This window comes from Protopterus annectens, chromosome 2.part2 (assembly GCF_019279795.1).
Source record: "Protopterus annectens isolate FY-2018-M chromosome 2.part2, PAN1.0, whole genome shotgun sequence".
NCBI classification, from domain to species: domain Eukaryota; kingdom Metazoa; phylum Chordata; order Ceratodontiformes; family Protopteridae; genus Protopterus; species Protopterus annectens.
The window spans coordinates 517,180,385-517,200,345 of record NC_056730.1 but is presented as its reverse complement, the minus strand read 5'-3'; the positions used below and the strand labels follow the sequence as shown (position 1 = coordinate 517,200,345).

Genomic DNA, 19,961 nt, shown 5'->3' with positions numbered 1-19,961 from the left:
TCCACCCTCACTTGTCTACTCTTCAGCTAACTCTGTGGGTGATAAGATTTTGATTCCACAAACAACTTTTTTCTGAGGACGTGTTTAGGGTCCTGCAGGAGGCCAGGAAGCTCAATACCAGGATATCCTACTTGTCCAACTGGAAGAGGTTTTATATTTGGTGTCATTCAAGAAACCTAGATCCACTTACTGTGGATGTTCCTGTGGTTCTGTCTTATTTGTGTGAATTCCTCAGTGCTGGTTTGGCCTACTCTTCAGTTAAGGCTCATTTATCAGCTATTCTGCTTGTGTGACTTTATGTCTTCCTGTAGCTTCTACATTGAAGCTGAACAGTTTTTTAGTGGTGCTCTGTCCTTCATATTAGAACTTCCAGAAACCCTGTTTTCCCCACACTGGGGACTTAATTTTGTCTTGTAGAAATTGACTTATCCTCCATTTGAGCCTGCTGCCTCAGCTTCCTTGAACATCGTTCCTGGATGACTGTTCTTTTGTTGACCATTACTTCTGCCAGATGAGTGTCTGAGCTTTGGGCTCTTATGGCCTGGCCCGCATTTCTTATTTTTCATAAGGACAGAGTATCCCTGCATACTAATCCTTCCTTTATGTCTAAGTTGTCCTTGAATCAGTCTGTTCAATTGCCTATCTTTTTCCCTTCTCCACAGTCTTCTAGTGAGAGAGTTCTTCACACTTTAGATGTGCATAGACAACTTAGATTTTACTTGAATGAGACTAAGACTATTAGAAAGTTAGATCAGCTTTTTTTTCTTTTCACCCTAGGTCTTTAGGGGTGACTATTTCCAAGCAGACTATTTCTTCTTGGATTTCTAGATCTATTTCTTTTTGTTATATTCATCATGGTAAAAGCCTTCCTCATTCTTTTAAGGCTCATTCCACCAGAGCTGTTGCTTCCCCTGGTGTTTTTTTCAAAGGGTTAGACACAGACTCCATCCTTGAAGCAGCTACTTGGCTTCAGTGCATACTTTCACCAAACATTACAAGCTTGATACAATATCTGGAGCTAGGGCTGGTTTTGTAAGGGCTCATTGAGAGCTCTCCTGGTCCTTCCTCCTCCCTGGGTTCTTCATAATCTTTGGCACTCTCCCGTCTGTTAAGAATACTGCAGCAGTGAATGGAAGGACATAGTACAGTTGTGTAAAATCTTACTATAACCGAAGATGGCCTTCTCTTCATGGCTGCAGTATTCACTCCCACCCTCTGTCCCCCTGGTACTTTTCCTTTCTTCTGTATGTAGTGCTCACATCTTCCTTCATTAACCTGGCATTCCTGCTGTGGCTGTCAGTTGTGCATTTGTGTGCATGTATTATATATAATTGTAGATCAGAGTGCAACGTGTGTGTGCTTTGTCTTTAAGAAGCATGCAAGGCTGTGCGTGCACATATAAATTCCATACACTTGCAATCCCTAGTGCCATTTTGTAGAAGCAGCCAGAGAGTGAGCATGTATGATTGCAGCAGTTGGTTTGTATATAAGTTACTTAAGTCATAGTCAATAAGCCTCTATAATGATGTGTCTGTATAGAATAAAGCTGCTTAAACAGAACCCACAAAGTCTTGTTTATTCGTGTACCAACACAAAAGTGATATGGTGTCAGAACCGGGATGGAAAAGGGAAGAGCATTTGGAGCCATGAGATATAAAGATGACAACGAAAGTAAAACCGAGAGAAAATAGTACAAACACTACCAGAAAGAATCAAAGGTAATGGAAAATATGAATTATTTACTTGATGCAAAAAAAGGCAAGAAAGGGCTTTACAAGGGCACAAACAGCATTATCAGGCAAGTAGAAAGTACAAAAAAGTTTGATAACTAAAGAAAATGTTTAAGATAAAAGTATTTGACAAGATGATTGACTTTAAAGTGCAAAACTAGTATGTTTAAGGCAAAATGAGCATGTTTAAATATTTAAGATACAAGTATTCGACAAGATGATTGAGTAAAGTACAAAATAAAGTACAAAATGAGCATGTTTAAGGCAAAATTAGTGTGTTTAAGGCAGAATTGGGCATGTTTAGAATAAAACAAGCACAAGAAAAATACATTGGGCATAAAAAGGGCTTAAACAAGCAAAAAAGAATATAATAAAAGAGAAAAGAGCACAGTAAGCAAAAATAAAGCAAGGCAACTGCTTGTGTTTGGGCAAAGTGCTGTGTCTGGGCATAACTACGACTTCATATTGTATCAAGGACATAATTAAAGTTATTCAAAGTATCTCAGTGTGTAAAAGTGCTTACAGTGTATGGCTTATTACTGTGCATGTATTTCAAAGAGTTCACAGAATGCAAAGTGAAACTATTTCATGTAATCTAGTCAAAGCATGGTTATTTGAAGAAAAGTTCTTATGCTGCGTGTGTCTATTCGCAAAGCACTGCCATTACAGAATGCTTCTTGTACTGTGAAGAGTTGTCTAGCAAGGCACTGCCATCTTGGGGACATTTCAGTGTATTGCTTGTAGTCATTTGCAAAGTGCAAATACTTCAAAATATATTGAATTTGGGCAACAGAAGTTTGATCTATTTGCATTGTACAGTTGCTTAATATGTTTCTTGCATCGATAAAAGGTGTTTCTTACAAAAGATTATAACAGTATTAACAGTGCTTGTGAATTGCTCAGTTGCATCTTAGTTCTCAAATGTTTCTTAAAGTGATGACTTTGACAAGTGATGACTTGTAGCATTCCTGCCTTTATCGATAAAGTTCCAAGTGATTACTTAAGCATTTCTGTCTTTACCAATTTCGAGAGTAAATGACTTTAGCATTTCTGCCTTCACTAATTCCAAAAGCATAGCGAGTAATGATAAACGATTTTAGCATTTCTGCCTTTACCAATCAAAGATTTCATAAAGCATCGAAAGTCCGAGAAATGATTCTGCAAAGCTCCGTAAAGCATTGAAAAGTTTGAAAAGCTACTCCGTAAGGTTTCTTAAAGCATTGATAGCCAGAAAAAGTTATTTTGCAAAGTACGGAAAGCATCGAGAAATCTAAAAAGCTATTTTGCAAAGCACAGTAAAGTATTGAGAAATGTGTAAAGCTATTTCTCAAAGTACAGTGAAGCACTGAGAAATCTGAAAACCTATTTTGCAAAGTGCAGTAAAGCATCGAGAAGCCTGAGAAGTTTTATTTTTCAAAATCCAGTTACTTGAAAGTACTACAAGGTTGTTCATTCGCACAATTTCAATAAGCTTAAAGAGAGAAAGTGTAAGTACAGAGCACAAAAGCATTGAACAAATTGTGTTTTATGCCAATTACTTATGCACATGTAGGTGTGTGTATATTCATGCGTATTTGTAAAACCCTTCGTTGGTATGTGTTAATATGGCAGACAGATTTTGAAAACCTCAACCACTTATATTTGATCAGAATATTGCAGAGAACTGGAGAATATTTGAACAAGAGTAAGATATTTTCATACAAGCAGCTTATGCAGATAAAGAGGCACATGCCAAGGGATTCATTTTGATAAATCTAGCAGGATCTGAAGCCATAGAAAGAGAATGTTCATTTGTATATGCAACAGCAGTGTATAAAGGTGAAGGTGTAGATCGCCACATTGTTGTGCAAGCTGAATCAAGGGAAGACCCCGAGTGTTTGAAGCGCAAGTTCAGAGAAATGTGCAACCCCCAGACGAACATTAAATTAGAGAGGCATTTGTTTTACACAAGAAATGAGAAACCAGGGAAAACATTTGCAGCTTATATAACTAACTTGAGAAACAGAGCTAAAACGTGTCAGTTTGGTGATTTGAAAGATGAGCTGATAAAGGACAGACTTGTGTGTGGTATTAATATTGCTGCAGTGAGAAAGATTTTACTTTGTGACAGTGATTTGACATTAAGCAAAGCAATAGAGATTTGTCATATCCATATGGTGACAAACATACGAATATGCTTGCGAGTGACAAAAACATGGTTTCAGTGAGTTCCAAAGCAAAAGTAGATAGTATGCAACGCGTGGCAAACAGAAACAGGCCTAAGCAAGGGGCAGCCACAGGGTTTCCAAAGAAGGTACGAAGCTTTCCAGAAAGTTCCAGAAAATTGCAAGCTCCACCACCAGCTCACCGCAACACAAACATGAGTCAGCAAAACCTACGTCTAGCTGTATTGTTAACTGTCACAATTGTGGTGCAAATCATGAGCCTAAAAGAGGGAAGTGTTTAGCATATGGTCAGCAATGCCACAAGTGTAAAAAAAATGGAACCATTTACAAAAGTTTTGCAAATCAAGTAAGCCTCACTCAGTTGTAAAGAAAGGTCGCACAAAAAGCAAGTTGATCAAGTAGAGCTAAAACAGTCAGCTTTCTATGTGGATGGTGTATCAGTACTTGGAAAAGGAGTTGATGCAGTAAACTTATTAACAATGAGTGAAGTGTTTTGTACAGTTCGGATCAAAGGAAAATCCTCAGAGGTCAAAGTAGACACTGGGTGAAAGTGTAATGTTATATCACCGGACACATTTGCAAAAGTGAGAACTAACGAACAACTCAATGTAACCAGCAGTGCGAGACTTGTTGTATAGGAAGGTAAAGAAATTCAAACCCAAGGTTCAGTAATACTTTCATGTTATTTGACTGAGAACTGTTACAACTTATTATTCTACGTAGTCCGATGATCAGTGCAATCTTTATTAGGTCTCAAAGATTGTTTGACAATGAATCTGCTTTCTTTTGCTAAAGAGGTTCATTATGTGAGTGCAGTTCCAAGTTCAAGCTTTTCCGAAGCCATTTTCTCCGAGTATGCTGATGTTTTCAATGACAAATTGGGCAAACTTCCACTTGTGTAGTCTGTGAAGTTAGATCCCGAGATCACTCCAATAGTCAGACCAGGAAGAAGAGTTCAGATAGCAATGCAGAATAAAGTTAAAGCTCAGCTGGATAAGATGGTGCAGCAAGGTGTGATTTGTCCAGTCACAGAACCAAATGAATGGGTGTCGTCCATGCTAAGACTCAGACAAAATTAGAATATGCATTGATCCTAGAGATTTGAACAAGGTGTTAAAAAGGCCATATCTTCCCATGCACACAGTTCAGGAAGTTGCAGCTCTAGTACCAAATGCCACTGTATTATCTGTTTTGGATGCAAAGAGTTCATTTTGGCAAGTGATGCTTGATCACAAGTCCTCATTTCTAACTACTTTTGGTAAGTCATTTGGCAGATACAGATTCATAAGGATGCCATTTAGAATAAATTCTAAAAGTAAAGTCTTTCAGCGTGCAGTGGAACACATTTTTTCAGGTTATCCTTGTGCCATAATAGTAGACGATCTATTAGAGGCTATGGCAAAGCAGAGTATGACAGAAACCTCAAGACAGTTCTAGACAGAGCACATGAAGTAGTTGAAGCTCAATCCTCTGAAGTGCAAATACAGACTTCCAGAAATTACGTACGTAGGTCATTTTTTTTTTACAAGTACAGGCTTAAGACTTGACCCAAATAAACAAACGACTATTTTAGAGATGTCAGCACCAGATAATGTGCAAGGTTTACAGCATTTTCTGGGCATGGTCAACTATTTAGGCAGGTTTATACCAGACTTCAGTGGGTTGATAGCACCTTTGAGAGAGCTAACATGCAAAAATGTTGCATGGTCATGGTTGGAACATCATCAGAAGGCATTTGATGACCTTAAGCAGAAAATTGCCACCCCACATACATTAATATAGTATGATGTGAATAAACCAGTTGTTCTTTCCTGTGATGCTTCAAATTTTGGTCTTGGAGCAGTTATTCTTCAAGAGGGCAGACCAGTAGCCTATGCATCTTAGGACACTTACTCAAACTGAGATACATTATGCTCAAACTGAAAAAGAGATTTTGGCGATAGTTTTCGCATGTTCTAAGTTTCACGATTATATTTATGGTCGAGCTGTCAAGATTGAAACTGATCATCAACCTCTAGTTACCATTCTAAGGAAGCTATGCATTCTGCTCCACCGAGATTACAACGAATGATGCTCAAATTGCAGAAGTATGATTTCAACATGGTCTACACTAAAAGTAAATTACTCTATTTGGGTGATACCTTATCCAGATCACCTAGAAGTACAACAGAGCAGCTTGACACTGAAACTTTTGACTTTGATGTAATGTCAGTGTGTCATTTTTCCACCACTAGACTTGATGAGTTGAGAGATCACACTACGACTGATCCATTTTTACAAAAGTTTAATCACTACATCAGTGTTGGATGGCCGTCAAAGCAGTCTAGCACATCACCTGAGATGCAATCGTATTTTCCTTACAGAGATGAATTGTTGAAGGAAGACGGCATTATTTTCAAAGGTCCTAAAATTGTTATTCCTGCTTCCTTACAGCAAGAATATATTCACATTTTGCATCATGGTCACCCAGGTTTATTATCCACTAAGAAAAGGGCAAGAAATTTAGTATTTTGGCCTTCATTATCAAAAGACATCGATAGAGTTCTTTCTTCTTGTTCAGTATGGAATAGTACCAGAGTGCATTTGCAAAGAGAATCCCTTCAGCTAAATACAGTACCTGAACTGCCTTGGTCTACTGTAGCAACTGATATCTTTGAGTGGAACAATTAACACTACTTGGTTTTGATAGACTGTTATTTAAATTGGTTTGAGATTGTTCTAATACCAGACTTAACCTCAACAGCTGTTATTACTAAGTTGAAACGTCATTTCTCAGTTCATTGTAGTCCACACAAACATTATTCTGATAATGGTATTCAATTTACTAGACAGTTTTCAGAAATTTGCAAGACAATGGGACTTTGTATATGTCACTAGTAGTTCTGAATATCCTCAATCCAATGGTCTAGCAGAGTATAGGAGGAATCAGACACCTTCTTGTACCAGAATCATCATCATTGCAATCACAACATTGTATCTGTGATGCATACTCTAAATCAAAGAATGAGTCAGACATTGTTTCCAGACCAGAATGTGTTCAAAAGTGTGATTTTGTTCCAGAAAGTGATTGGAACATTCCACAGGTCATCCATTTTGTAGGGACTGCCCCATTTGCTAAATCTGATTCCCAATTTTGTGTCAGAGGGTTTGGATGAGTTTCTAAGCCTAACGTGAAATACACAGCAACATGGGCTTAATTGTATATATGTGTGTGTACTTAGTATTGTATAATGCATGTCTTTAGATTATCTGTGATTTTGCATGCTAAATAATTTCATGACAAATTGCATGATCTATTTCTCAAAGAGGGAGGCTGTAGATCAGAGTGTAACGTGTGTGTGCTATATCTTTAAGAAGCATGCAAGGCGTGCACATATAAATTCCAGACACGTGCCATCCCTAGTGACGTTTTGTAGAAGCAGTCAGAGAGTGAGCATGTTTGATTGCAGTAGTTGTTTGTATACAAGTTACTGATGTGTTTGTAAAGAATAAAACTGCTTAAAAGGAACCCACAAAGACTCATTTAGTCATGTATCAACATGAAAGTGGCAATAATTATATCACAAATGTATATATATATATATATATATATATATATATATATATATATATATATATATGTGTGTGTGTGTGTGCATAAAATATGTATACAGATGTATATTATGTATATTGTGTATATCTACATGTACATATATGAGTCCCTCTAAGTTTGTCGTAGATGTCAACCACAAGTTGGTTGATCAAACAGATGGTTAACAGGTGTGAAAGATCAGCAATCCCTGGGTAGGGGAATATACCCTTTTGCTCAGGGATTGTACATTCTCGGAGTTAGAATATATAATTAGCAGTGGGGATGTGGGGGGTGCAGAGGCATTTGCCCCTTCAAAAATCTATGTCTTTTTTTTTTTGCATGCACCAAGTTATTGGTGCGTGTCGACATGCATAATTCGAAACACAGCTGTGACCACAAGGGAAACACTCCTTTCATATGTCTATCTATTGATATGTATGTATATATATATATATATATATATATATATATATATATATGAGTGTACCACAATACCAAGACGAAAATATCGAAACTTAGAATTCCAAACCATATCTTGTTTCCCAGGACAAGAAAACACTTGCCCAAAACTACACTACAACAAACTGTACTATATAAAACCCACCTAGGTGGGGGGCTACGTGGAAACAAGATGCAGTTTGGGATTCTAAGTTTCGTTATTGTCATCTCGGAATTGTATCTTTGGTCTTACGGAATTTCAGTGTTTAAAAGTAGACCCATATATATATATATATATATATATATATATATATATATATATATATATATATATATATATAGACACACAAACTCTGAATCAACCCTACTCTGGTTTTAGTCCTACTGTCTCTCTCCTGCTAATCCTCATTCATAATCGGCTGTGAATTAAACCTAATCCCAGTTATTATTCCTAATCTCTGCTGGTTCCCTTTGTATCCTCTACATTTACTTTCATAATTCCAAATCTTATTCTTTTGCTAAATAGCACATCTTTCTTATTTGTAACCTGCATTTTCATTGCAGTCTCATCTATAATATGATTATACATTCTTTTGCAAATTTCCGTGACGGTTGCCTATTTAGGTAATATTTACATATATTTGTTTCTGTTTTGCCTCTAACACGGGTTATGATTGAAAAGTGTCCTCCGCCCAGGGCATTTACCCAGTTGTCAAATAGTTTAATGTGTGTCATACCTACAGTTTAGTGATGCAAATGCTCAGAAATATGCATGCACTTTAAATGTCAAATGATAGAATAGTGCAGTAAATCCCCTACAATGATGCAGCAGTACATACTGTTACTGTACCTTGGAAAACAGCAGAGCAGTGTTTGTTAGTGAATGGCTGTTTGTCTCTCACTCTCTGTTTGAGCTGTATGCTTGTTTCTCTGTTTTGATATGCATCCATACTGTAGTGGCATTGTGCATGGCACATAATACTGTGTGGTATACAGAAAGGCATTGAAGTGCAACTGTTACATTGCAGCAACCATGTTGCACATAGAAGACTGATGCATATTTTTCAGGAAGAGTACATCTGCATACATGAAGTAACACAGGTCACTTGTTCTTCTCTCCCAAGCTTAATGTATCTTAAGGACATAAGATTAGGTAGAGTGGTAGTTCATTGGAAAGCTCTCTGCCTTATAACTACAGGGTCTGGGGTTCAGTCCTAACTGTCACTTTTTCTTAATATAGTTTGGATGTTTCCCCATGTCAGTATGGCTTTTCTTTGAGTACTGTAGTTTCCTCCCATCCTCAAAAAAAAAAAAAAATACTTCTTGATTTTATTGTCCATATTTAGTGTTGCTGTTACCAAGGTTATAGCTGAAGACTGCTGATAAACTACCTACTTTTCCAATAACAGTCTCATGCAAAACTACCAATCTATTTATTTGTTTTTATTTGAAAGTATACTCATCCAAGAAACCTTTTCTAGACATGACACAAGTCATGAAGGCGTATTTGCGTTGTGTCGTAGGTGTTATGCTGAACATCAAATCTAGATATTCAGTAGCACGTAGTCAATAGGGATGATGTGCACAATGCAGTAAGTATATACAATAACAAATTAAGTTAAAACTGATACATGGGATAGGTCAACTCAGTGGCACAGCAGATAGCATTGTCACCTCACAGCAAGAGGTTCCTCAGTTCAATTCTTGGTAAAGTTTGCCTTATGTGCAGGGTCTACATATACTTCCTGTGTTTGCATGAGTTTTCTCCAGGTGCTGTGGTTTCCTCCCAAGTTCCAAGACATGCAGTAGGTGTATTGGAAACACTGTATTGGCTGTGGGTTTAAATATGCGCGTAAGTATGTGATGTGGAAGAATTACAATGGCAGGGCTAACCACTCAGTGGTGAAAACTTTGGCTGTGGATGATTGTCACTGGTGAGATAACACCCCGACCACATGTGCAAAAAATGGAAAAAGGGGTGATGGGTGGATGGATTGATGGAGGATGATATACAGGATACATTGTGGTAAGAAACAATGTGGTAAAAGAATCCAAACAAACTAAATGAATAAAAACACAATGGCAGCCCAGTGGTACAAAAACAGTTCAAATGTCAAAAACATAAACCAATGTATATGAAGTAATGGAGCTCTTTTATTATAAAAATAACAAAAACGTACAAACGGTAAGCACTTTCATGACCAACGTCGCTTCTTCAGACCATTGAAAAGGTATACAACCCCAAATCATTTTTAAATACATGCCCCATCAACAAAACTTCCAGCAAAATTCATGTCTGAATTAAAACATAATTAACAGTGCATAATAATGATCTAAGATGGTTATGAGCCAGTCAAACACCATCTTAAAAACATTCAACCAATCAAATTCTTTAAAAATCTTTATACTGATAGGAGCAAAGTGTCAATCCTGAAGGCTCAATGCAATATTGCCTACAAACCAAATCATGTAACTGGGCATATCTGCCAATCAGAGATGAATAATAAGAACACTAGATAATCGTGCCTACACCAAGTAGGCATTAAGAGCCCATAGAGCCAATGGGAAAACAGAACAAATAATACATCTTCAGTAGGTTCAAGCAAATGCAGTCAGGAAACCACTTGTATATTAAAATATTGTCACATTCACAAACATTTGCTGCTGCAAAAAAGCAGTCCTCTCCAACATGGTCAAACCACCACCTTCACATATCAAAAAAATAAAAACTAGATTCACATGTGCAATCAATATCCATAAACTAGAGAGCCCATACACTCAGAACCTTGTATTTTTGTGTCAGTGAACCAATCGTATGGAAACTATGCCGCATTCCTAGCCAGTCAGGATGCGTATTTACAAATATCCTCTAATCAAACTTAAGTATAAACAAACAGCTCTTAATCTTGCTCACTGTGAGTGAACACTATGTCTCACATGGAGACAAAGAAGAAGCTATGCTTCTCAATCAAATTCAGTGAGCAAGAATGCTCTTTTACTCAAAGCAGTCTATTTTACACTTAACGATGCACAAGTATTATTACAAAATTGTTAATCTTTCCACTATATAGCTGGAATGGCCAGTTTCTCAGAGACTAAAAACATGCATTCGACTGGTGCCCACAAACTGTAATTCATGTATTTAGAATGTCACACATCAGTTACTGCAAGTTCTAAATAACCTAAATCATATACCAACTCTATTTACCTAGATGGAGTGTTGGTGTGTCATAAACTCAAAAATAGAATAAAACAAATGTTGACAGTGATAAGCCGTGGGATTTTGAATTTGTGACAAGGTCAGCTAAGTTGAATTTCATCTACCAACAATCACAGAACTTGGTTGACCTTGATTCTCTCTTAGGTACACATATATTCATTAAAATAATGCCCAGCAACCTCTATCATTGTGAACAGCTCACTATAATCTGTCTTATATAGAAAGAATATATTAACTATAAAGCACCAATCAGAATGTGCAACCTTACCACCTATCAAATCAGGAGGCGTATTAGCTAACATCAGACCCCAATCGATAAATCACATGGGGCAGCCTGTCAAAGTTTAAAAAATAAACATCCATCCAGTCAGAGTAACCATATCTAAAAAGCCATCACTGCCATAATACTAGTGCTGAATGAAAGACTGTTAACCTACGATAACTACACACTCCACTCTAAAACCACAAATGTAAGACTATGAGATTACTAATCAGTTCAAAACAAATCTTTTTATTAAATGCTCAGTCACTTCCTATAACAACCAAAAGCATATATATCTTGATCAAACAACTTGCAACAGCAAAATCTAGACATAACATCATACAAAATCAACAGCCTCTTAAATGAACACATCCTACTGTTCATAAGAAGTTGAATGTAACAATGGCTGGTCTAAGCGCATTTACGCTACAACAGACAATACACAAAAGATACCTGCCACCGTCTTATTCAAGCGCAAAACTCCCAAATACATATTGTGAGCTACCATAACAACACTCTAATGGAGCTTAACCGTAATTAACTGCCGAAAATATGAACACCACAACTACTGATCAATCTCACCCCTTTAAATGGGCATATAAACCTCTAATGTACAAACAATCTGTACAATGCGTTCCTTTAATTATTAAACAACAAATCTACTGACAATCATACCACAACCTCTTATAGCACATAGGGGCAAGCAACAAAATCTACATATGAGGATCATTCTTGAAAGCACCACATAACTCTTATCGTGCGCTTAAAAATATGAGCTTACTGTTAATTAAAACTAAATCATATATCTCACTAAAGTCCAACAAATAACCCATATACTTAAGTGAACAAAAAATATATTAAAATAATCTCACATATAGCTCCCCTTAAAATAAACAATGAATCTAGAGTCACAGTTTACTAGCTCAACATCCTAAGGCTGTAATTACTTCTTGGAGAGCCCTCTGGCTCTAAGGGCTGATTTCAAAGACATCCTTCCATTTAAACCATATTCTTTATCAGCCTGGAGTTGTAGGATCCAAAACAACTCCCTGCATTCAGTCCTATTAGAAATATCACCCAGCCTAATCCCTTCAAACTGTAGCTCTATTGCCATAAACTTAAAATTCTGTGTGTTTATCATGGACATGTTTAGCTAATGGGTTGCTGATATCACCTTGTGTGATATTCCTCACATGTTCCCTAATTCTCTTATAAAACATCCTATTGGTCTTTCCTACATAAAAAAATTAACAAGTTACATTTATAGCTATATAGACTAAGTCTTTGGTATGGCAGTCCACTGTGACCTTAAACATGTACTACCTACTCATTGATGGATGTATAAACCTATTGCCTCTGTCCACAAAGTGACAGTAATTACAGTTTCCACAAGGTAACATACCTTGGACTGCCCTTGCTGTTCTATGTTGTTGTGGTCCATAGCATAACAAGTGCTTTAGAGAACTTTTGTTTTTAAAGACAAAGAGTGGTTGTATCCCTATCAAGCTGCTGATCTCTCTGTCTGATATCAATATGTGCCCAGTGGCGAAAGCTTTGCTCTGGATGATTGTCACTGGTGAGATAACACCCCGACCCCATGTGCAAAAAATGGGAAAATGGGTGAGGGATGGAGAATCTTTCTTACCACAATGTATCCTGTATATCAATGTGGTAAAAGATGTAGGCATAAGAAAGAAGGGCTACTAGTAGTTTGTAGAGTGGTGGAGTTAAAATAGTAATAAGGAGAAGACAAGAGTAAGGCAGAGAAGAGACTCATAGATTCAAGATGAAAATGTAAAATGAAAAGTATGCAGGAAAAGTAAAAGTAATAAAGAATGGTTAATTTTAAGGTACAGAAAAAAGTTTTTAGCTGATGCAGGGTTGAAAGAGAATAGTGTTTGGGTTGTGTATTAACCATTAATGTCATCTTGGTAATCCTTAGTATGCCTTTATATTGTCTTTGTAAAGATTTTGAGGGCAGTGTCTACCCTGGACTTATGAGGCATTTTGTTCTAGTATTCTGGTGCTACATTAGTAAATGCTCTTTCTGTTATTGCTAGTGTGTGTGTGTGTGTGTGTGTGTGTGTGTCTGGGGGGGTCTTTCTAGTTGGTGATGATCTTTATTCTTGGGCTCATAGATTGAACTTTTAAAATATAACAATTGTTTAAGGTGTGGGCAATTCCACTTACTGAGTTAACTCGTGCAACAAGTTAAGATAAATGAAATGTAGTATTTTACTGTCTGCTCTTTGGAAGAGTTGTATATTTTGTTGCGAGTGTAAGGTGATATGTGGGAGTGAGTATTCAAGCCTTGGTAATAGCATTAATTTTAATGACTTGCCTTGCTAATTTTGTTAGTAGGTGGAATATGTTATGGGCAACTTTAAGCTGGGTGAGGGCTTTCAACATGGGGTATAAAATATAGCAGTTGATCTAATAATATGCCACGGTATCTCTGTTGATATACTTTAGTAAAGTTCATAATGTTTAGTGGTACTGTGTTAGCCAGCCTTTTTTTGGTCCCTAATAACATGGTTGTAGATTTTTTTGTATTCAGTAATAAGTTACTGGTACATATCCAATTCCAAAGTAGCCTGTGATTATTCTGCAATGTGTCTGTTATTTCACTGTCAAAAGTAGCAGCTCTGGTAATAACAATATCATCAGCATAAAAAAGGATGTGGAGGTTGGGAACATCACAAGGGAGGTCATTAATAAATTGAGAGAACTTCATGGGACCTAGTACTGAACCCTGAAGCATCCCCAACATATTAGGCAATAGACCTTGGCTGATTTCTGTTTAAGTTGTCCCTAAATAGGAGCAGACCTTGTCATAGAAAAGGTACTTCTTGAGCCTGGGAAGCAACAGGTTACAGTCAACACATTTGAATGCTCTTTTTACATCTGTAAACATAGCACTATTAAGTGTGCAATAATAAAGGCATTTATTTATGAAACTGCAATATCCTCACTGCTTCATAAATCAATACTAGTAATGCTCTGCCACACCATCAGAATTTGCTGACTATGCATCCTAACAGCTTTTGCCCTTTGCCCCACTGTAGTTATAACTGATGCCTTTTTGTTTTACAAATTCCCCCTAATCTGCTGTATTTCTCCTAATCAAGGCGTTTGCTCCTGTACAGACAGTAAAATCTAGCCATCTTCATGGGCAGTTTCATCTGTGATGTTAAGGGCTCACTTGCAGTGCCTTGCAGCTATGATGTTAGGTAAGTCCATAATCTGACCCCTGGGTCTGCCCTCCTAACAAAAGAAGCAGCCATTAGTCATTTTCTTCTTCTTCTTTGGTGATTCCATGCAACTTTCGTTTCTGGGTATTCTCTTTGAAGTTTCCCAGTATCTCCCTTGGTGTCCAGTTTTGGTTTATTTTATTTGTTTATTTATTTTACATTTGTTGACCGGGATAGTCCGACTGGATCAAAGTCAATTTACAGTGAAGGCCCGGGAGATAAGCTCCAACATATACAAGAACAATAGAAAATAAAATAAGACATAGATATAAAAATAATATAAAATATAAAATAGTAATACAGATTGTGTCTTTCAGCTTTTCCCGATTAGGGGTCGCCACAGTGGAACTCCAGTCCGCTAATGATTGGCAGTAGAGTTTTACGTGCTGGCTTGCCAGGCCTAATGCACAACCTTCAACGAAGGAACGCCCGTTCATGCATGTCGCAACACAGAAGACGCTCTAACTGAGAATTGAACGGGCAACGTCTAACTGTGAGGCGACAACGCTACCACAGCACCACCACCGCAGTATAAAATAAAAGATAAAAATGCAGATAAAAATACATTCAGACTAAAAATAGTACAATTTTATAAGTAGGATATTTCATAAGGTACATAGGTTCACATTGAATAGACAAGTATACAGGATAGAAATTACCCTGGTTGTAGTCAGGAGAAGTTAACAATATCTAATAGATAAGTAAATTACATACATGTTGTTGGTTTAGCCAGGCTTGTCACAGTGGCATAGCCAGTTTGATGCCAGATGTTTACCTGCAGAGAAAATTATTAAAGCTGTCTAATAAGTGATTGATGGTTTTTAGTTATGTATAATGTGTTTTGGAGGTTTTAGTAATCATTTTGAATGAAAACATAAATTGGTAGGTAAAGAATGCTTTTGTTATTGGTGTTTTCAGACTGCTCATAAAAAGGAATATCCCATGCTTTAACCTTTTAACTTTTTTTTTTTTTAGGTTATGTTCTCCTTTGAAGCTGGCAGAAGGTGTGAAACTGGAGCAGGAAACTTCACCTTTGAAACAAAGCAGGGCAATGAAATTTTTCTCATTGTGGAAGCAGCTATCCGAGAACAAAAGGCCCAGGCAGAAGATAGGGAGAGCTGTTCGTCACTTGACTCAGAGTCATCAGCTCTTCAACAGATAAAAAATGCGATTGCAGAGTCATTGGCTGCTTCACGCTGCACTGTAGTAAACGAGCCTATTTCAGAGACTCCTAGTGTAGATGGCATATCACAAGATGTATCCAGTTCAAAACCAGCTCTTCTAAACAAGCCAAGTTCAAGTAATGGTGTGATAGGAAAATGGGAGCAGAGTTCTAGGAGTTCTGAAGAGAAAGATGCTGCAAAACTGTTGAAAGTACGAAACCTGCCTGAACCTCCAGTTTCTATTTCCAAGTCTCCCATCAACCCAGTTTCACCACACACTCCATTACCAAAGTTTCTTAAAGGAAGCAGTCTACAGGAAGATCCATCTAGTCTGTACTCTGAACCACTTGATGCCCGAAAGGTTCCCAAGATAAACATAGACCCTTTATATTCAGACCCTGTGGATAGTGTCACAGGAAATATACTAATAAAAGGACAGAAAATAGAAGGGAAGCCAGACAGAAAACATCCATTGTACTCTGACCTGTATGAGCAAATTGAATATGATGTAGCTAAGACAGAAATAAACAGAGGAGTTCTCAAAGGAAGGAATCCTGAGGAACATATCTATGATGAACCAGAGAGTCGATTACTTTTGTCTGGGGGACGACCACCACAGCCATTACCAGCTTCCTGCCCACTGTATGATGAGGCATGTTCAACTAGTGATGCATGGAAAAAGCAGGGGATTGAGGATGAAGTAGGGCATGAAGTCCCTTACAACCCTAGCACTGATGACTACTCAGTTCCTTCACAGATCAAATCAGTGGAGACCCAGCATGTTAAGCAGAAGGGGCCTAAACCTCTTCCTCTTCCAAAACCACAAGGGTCACATTTGTTAGCCAAAAGCCTAGAGGTCAAGGAACCCCCTGAGAGAGCTGCCAGTAAAGTAAACTTTAACAATTGCAATAACAGTGAGTTATACAGTACCGTTATTAAACCAGGAAAAGTTCCATCTGCAACAATCTCAAAATTTAAGACTTCTTCCAACAATGGAGTTAATGACCTTCTCAAGTCCAAGACAGTATATGAAGACCTTGGAGAGCTCTGAGCCTGAAATATACTCTATTTGCCATGCGCATCATGTCTGGAGACAGAAGTCAAAGCAGTAGTGTTTCTTGATGCAGGCAGACTCTCTCAGTGGGAATCAGGATAGTCAATCGTCTGTAACCTCTGATTTTCCCAAACTCTGGAACTCCTGCTTTAATGTTCTTCTGCAGATGATCAAATCTAAACTGTTGTTGAAGGGGAAATACAGAGGGCATCATATTAGCGTACTTAGAGCATTTCATCTGAGACCATTGCAATGTTTTTGCATCCCTTTTGATGTGTGCTGAAACTACTTGAATAATGGAGTCCTGCCATGTACTGGGTTTTCTGGAGTACTCTCCTGAAATGGCTGGTAGCTCTTATGACTGCAATAAAATTATTCTTTTAAGAGGTTCTTGAGAAGCAACTTTTTTGAAGAACATATGAGATGTTCTTTTTATGTCTTTGTATAGTTTTAAGAGATGTCTTTTATTAGAAATTTTCCTGTTGAACTAGGGCATCAGGCAGCAGAGTTTCACCTTTTGAAGTGTACAAGAAAATGGATGTATTTCACATTTACTAATTTTTTTTTCCTTTTTGCAGTGACAGGTCTGTTGCTTTGATTTCTGACTTCCCCAGTCAGTATAATTTTACATGTACAAAAATACATATATAGTCTGTTTTCCCTGGACATGTGTTCCGTCCTTCTGAATTTGTTTAATTGAAAACAGAGGGTATGGATTCAATGTTAATAGGGTAAATTTGCAACCTTTTAAAGTTATCCTGTATTTTTTTCACTTTTTAACCCTAGATTATGCCGCCAGATTTCACTGTCAGTTTGTGCAAGACAGGATGCTTGCACAAAATAAATAGTAAAAATACCATTAACAGATGTATTCACTCACTCTTCAGGTACAGAAGTGATTGCCCCTTTTTCACTTGGCCAGGAATCAGTAGCTAAAGACAGGTGGCAGAGCTTCTTGTCAAGTTCTGCACAAAAGCATTTGAAGTGACATGTTTGCCTTTATTAAAAGAAGAGATATGCAGACATTTTTTTCTTATGGAATGTTCCCTTTCAGATGGAATGTCCTAACAATACTTTTTTTCTTAGTGTAAAAATACAAAATGTTATGGTACTAAAAATATTAGTTTACTTCTATTTCTGGATAAAAAAATGTTAAACTACAGTCTAGTCTAACATACTGTCATCAGATTCTTAATGTGCATTATATTGCTAATCCAAGACAAACAATCTGTTTAGCAGTTGTCTGTACCCCAGCCTGTTAACTTTTATAAACAACAAAATAGTCCAATTTACATATATTACAACAAACCACATGTGTTGTGAGTAGATGTTAATTTTGTGATTATATAAGGGAACTGTTATGTTTTTTCTATCAGATTTTTTGGTTTGCTGGTTGTGAAAGTCTGCTCCATAGGTAGCAATCTTACTAGAGGATTACAGTCTTTCCAGTAACTTTAATTCATTACTGCTTTGCTTACAACAGCTAATGAAGCTAAATGCATGAGGTACTACTAGTTGTTGGCATACCATGTGCTGTCTTCACTACTGACCCAGAAATATCTGATGTATTCCAACATCTCAGCAATGCATTCTTCCCATCTGACAACAGGGTGCATGTGTGATGGGTTGCATTGGTGTTAATTGTAGTGGGGAGTGGAAGGTCTGTGTCATTGTTGAACAGCACATTAACTAAACAGGAAGCTAGCATAAAGAATGGTAATAGATCCAGAATGGATCAATTGAGCAAAAAAAGGCATTTCTTAGGTTAGGAAACTTGCAAAAGCAAAATGACATATTAGTTGTTCATAGTACATCAACATCTGTTCCCATACAATGGTGGCACAGTCAAGTGACCTAGACTATTTGGTAATGGCGTGGTAGTGACAGGTTGAAGAGACAACCACCTGGATCCCTTTCTGTATGAGGAAGACAGGCAGTCCTGCATCATTATTGTATATGAGACATGAAGGACAGTGGTGGGCCATCTGACTGATGTACAAGGTTCGGTATGCTGTCAGAGCAGTGCAAAATGTTGAAAATTAGAAGGTGGGGGTCTGTTTGACACTGGACCCCGAGACCAGATAGTTGTGCTGATGACTGCAGACATGCCAGATCTCCGTGCCCTGACATAAATTGCATAGTTCGTGTTTTAGTCTGGAAAAGTAATTAACTTACAGATGCCTTAAATTGTGCACAACTGCTGATTTGGTGATAGTAAGAAGAATTTGTAGTCCACTATTAAGTTTGGAACTAGATAGCAGAGTAATGAACTAATAAGAGGAAAAACAGCAGACAATGTCTTATTACAATTAGATGGGAAGCACAAGAAAACAGTAACATCCTTTTAGTCAAGATCATTTTTAATTTCTAGGTACTCACTACTTTGTCCTTTTAATCAGAAATGTTTTATGTTGTCATTTTAAGTAGGATTACATTTGCTTTTTTCTTGAGTTTGGTTTTAAAGTAAAGCACTGGGTACTTTGTTTTGAAGGAATTGGTGCACATTGGTGTGTTATACACTGTTGATGGAGTTAGCCATTTACAGTTCTGTATTCTTAACAAAAGCTTAAATAAATATCTGCTGTTTGCATAATTTAATGAAAACAAATTATTGTTCTGATTAGTTCCTGCATTACAGTAGTCTTGTTGTGGTTTAATTTATGTTCACTGTAAGAAAAAAAAAACACTGCTTCATTTACAGTAAAACACAAGCTGTATTGCTTTGATGCTTGAACCAAGATATTATGTAAAATCAGTTAGTTTCGCATATCATTTAATCACCATTGACTTGTAGTCTCTGTTGCATGTAGTGGAACAGGTAATTAAAAAAAAAGTCACTGGCAACATTACTTGTGCCTCTTTGCTAATGCCTGAAGCAGAAGTAAGAACAGCAAAGACAGAAAATACATATTCCCTATGAGTATTGTTTGTTTGTGAAAGAGATGGCAATTACAGGGCTTCATATTTAACATCAAGTTTATTAAAATGTTTTATAAAACAAAACAATGACACTAATATAACAAAACATACTTGATTTATGTTAAGACTCTAGTGATAAAATAGGATTAAAATACAGTAATCACCCAACCCCATCAAACACTATTTCA

General features: G+C 37.1%; 1 protein-coding gene across 1 annotated transcript in view; it reads left to right on the top strand.

The window, feature by feature from the left end:
- DOK1 (docking protein 1) overlaps positions 1 to 19,458 on the top strand; it is a 1,066,004-nt gene extending 1,046,546 nt beyond the window's left edge. Inside the window, exon 5 of the mRNA XM_044063984.1 lies at positions 15,613 to 19,458. Coding sequence (XP_043919919.1) covers positions 15,613 to 16,851 — 1,239 coding nt within the window. The 3' untranslated portion in view covers positions 16,852 to 19,458. The remainder of the gene's footprint in view (positions 1 to 15,612) is intronic.
- The last annotated feature ends 503 nt before the right edge of the window (positions 19,459 to 19,961 follow it).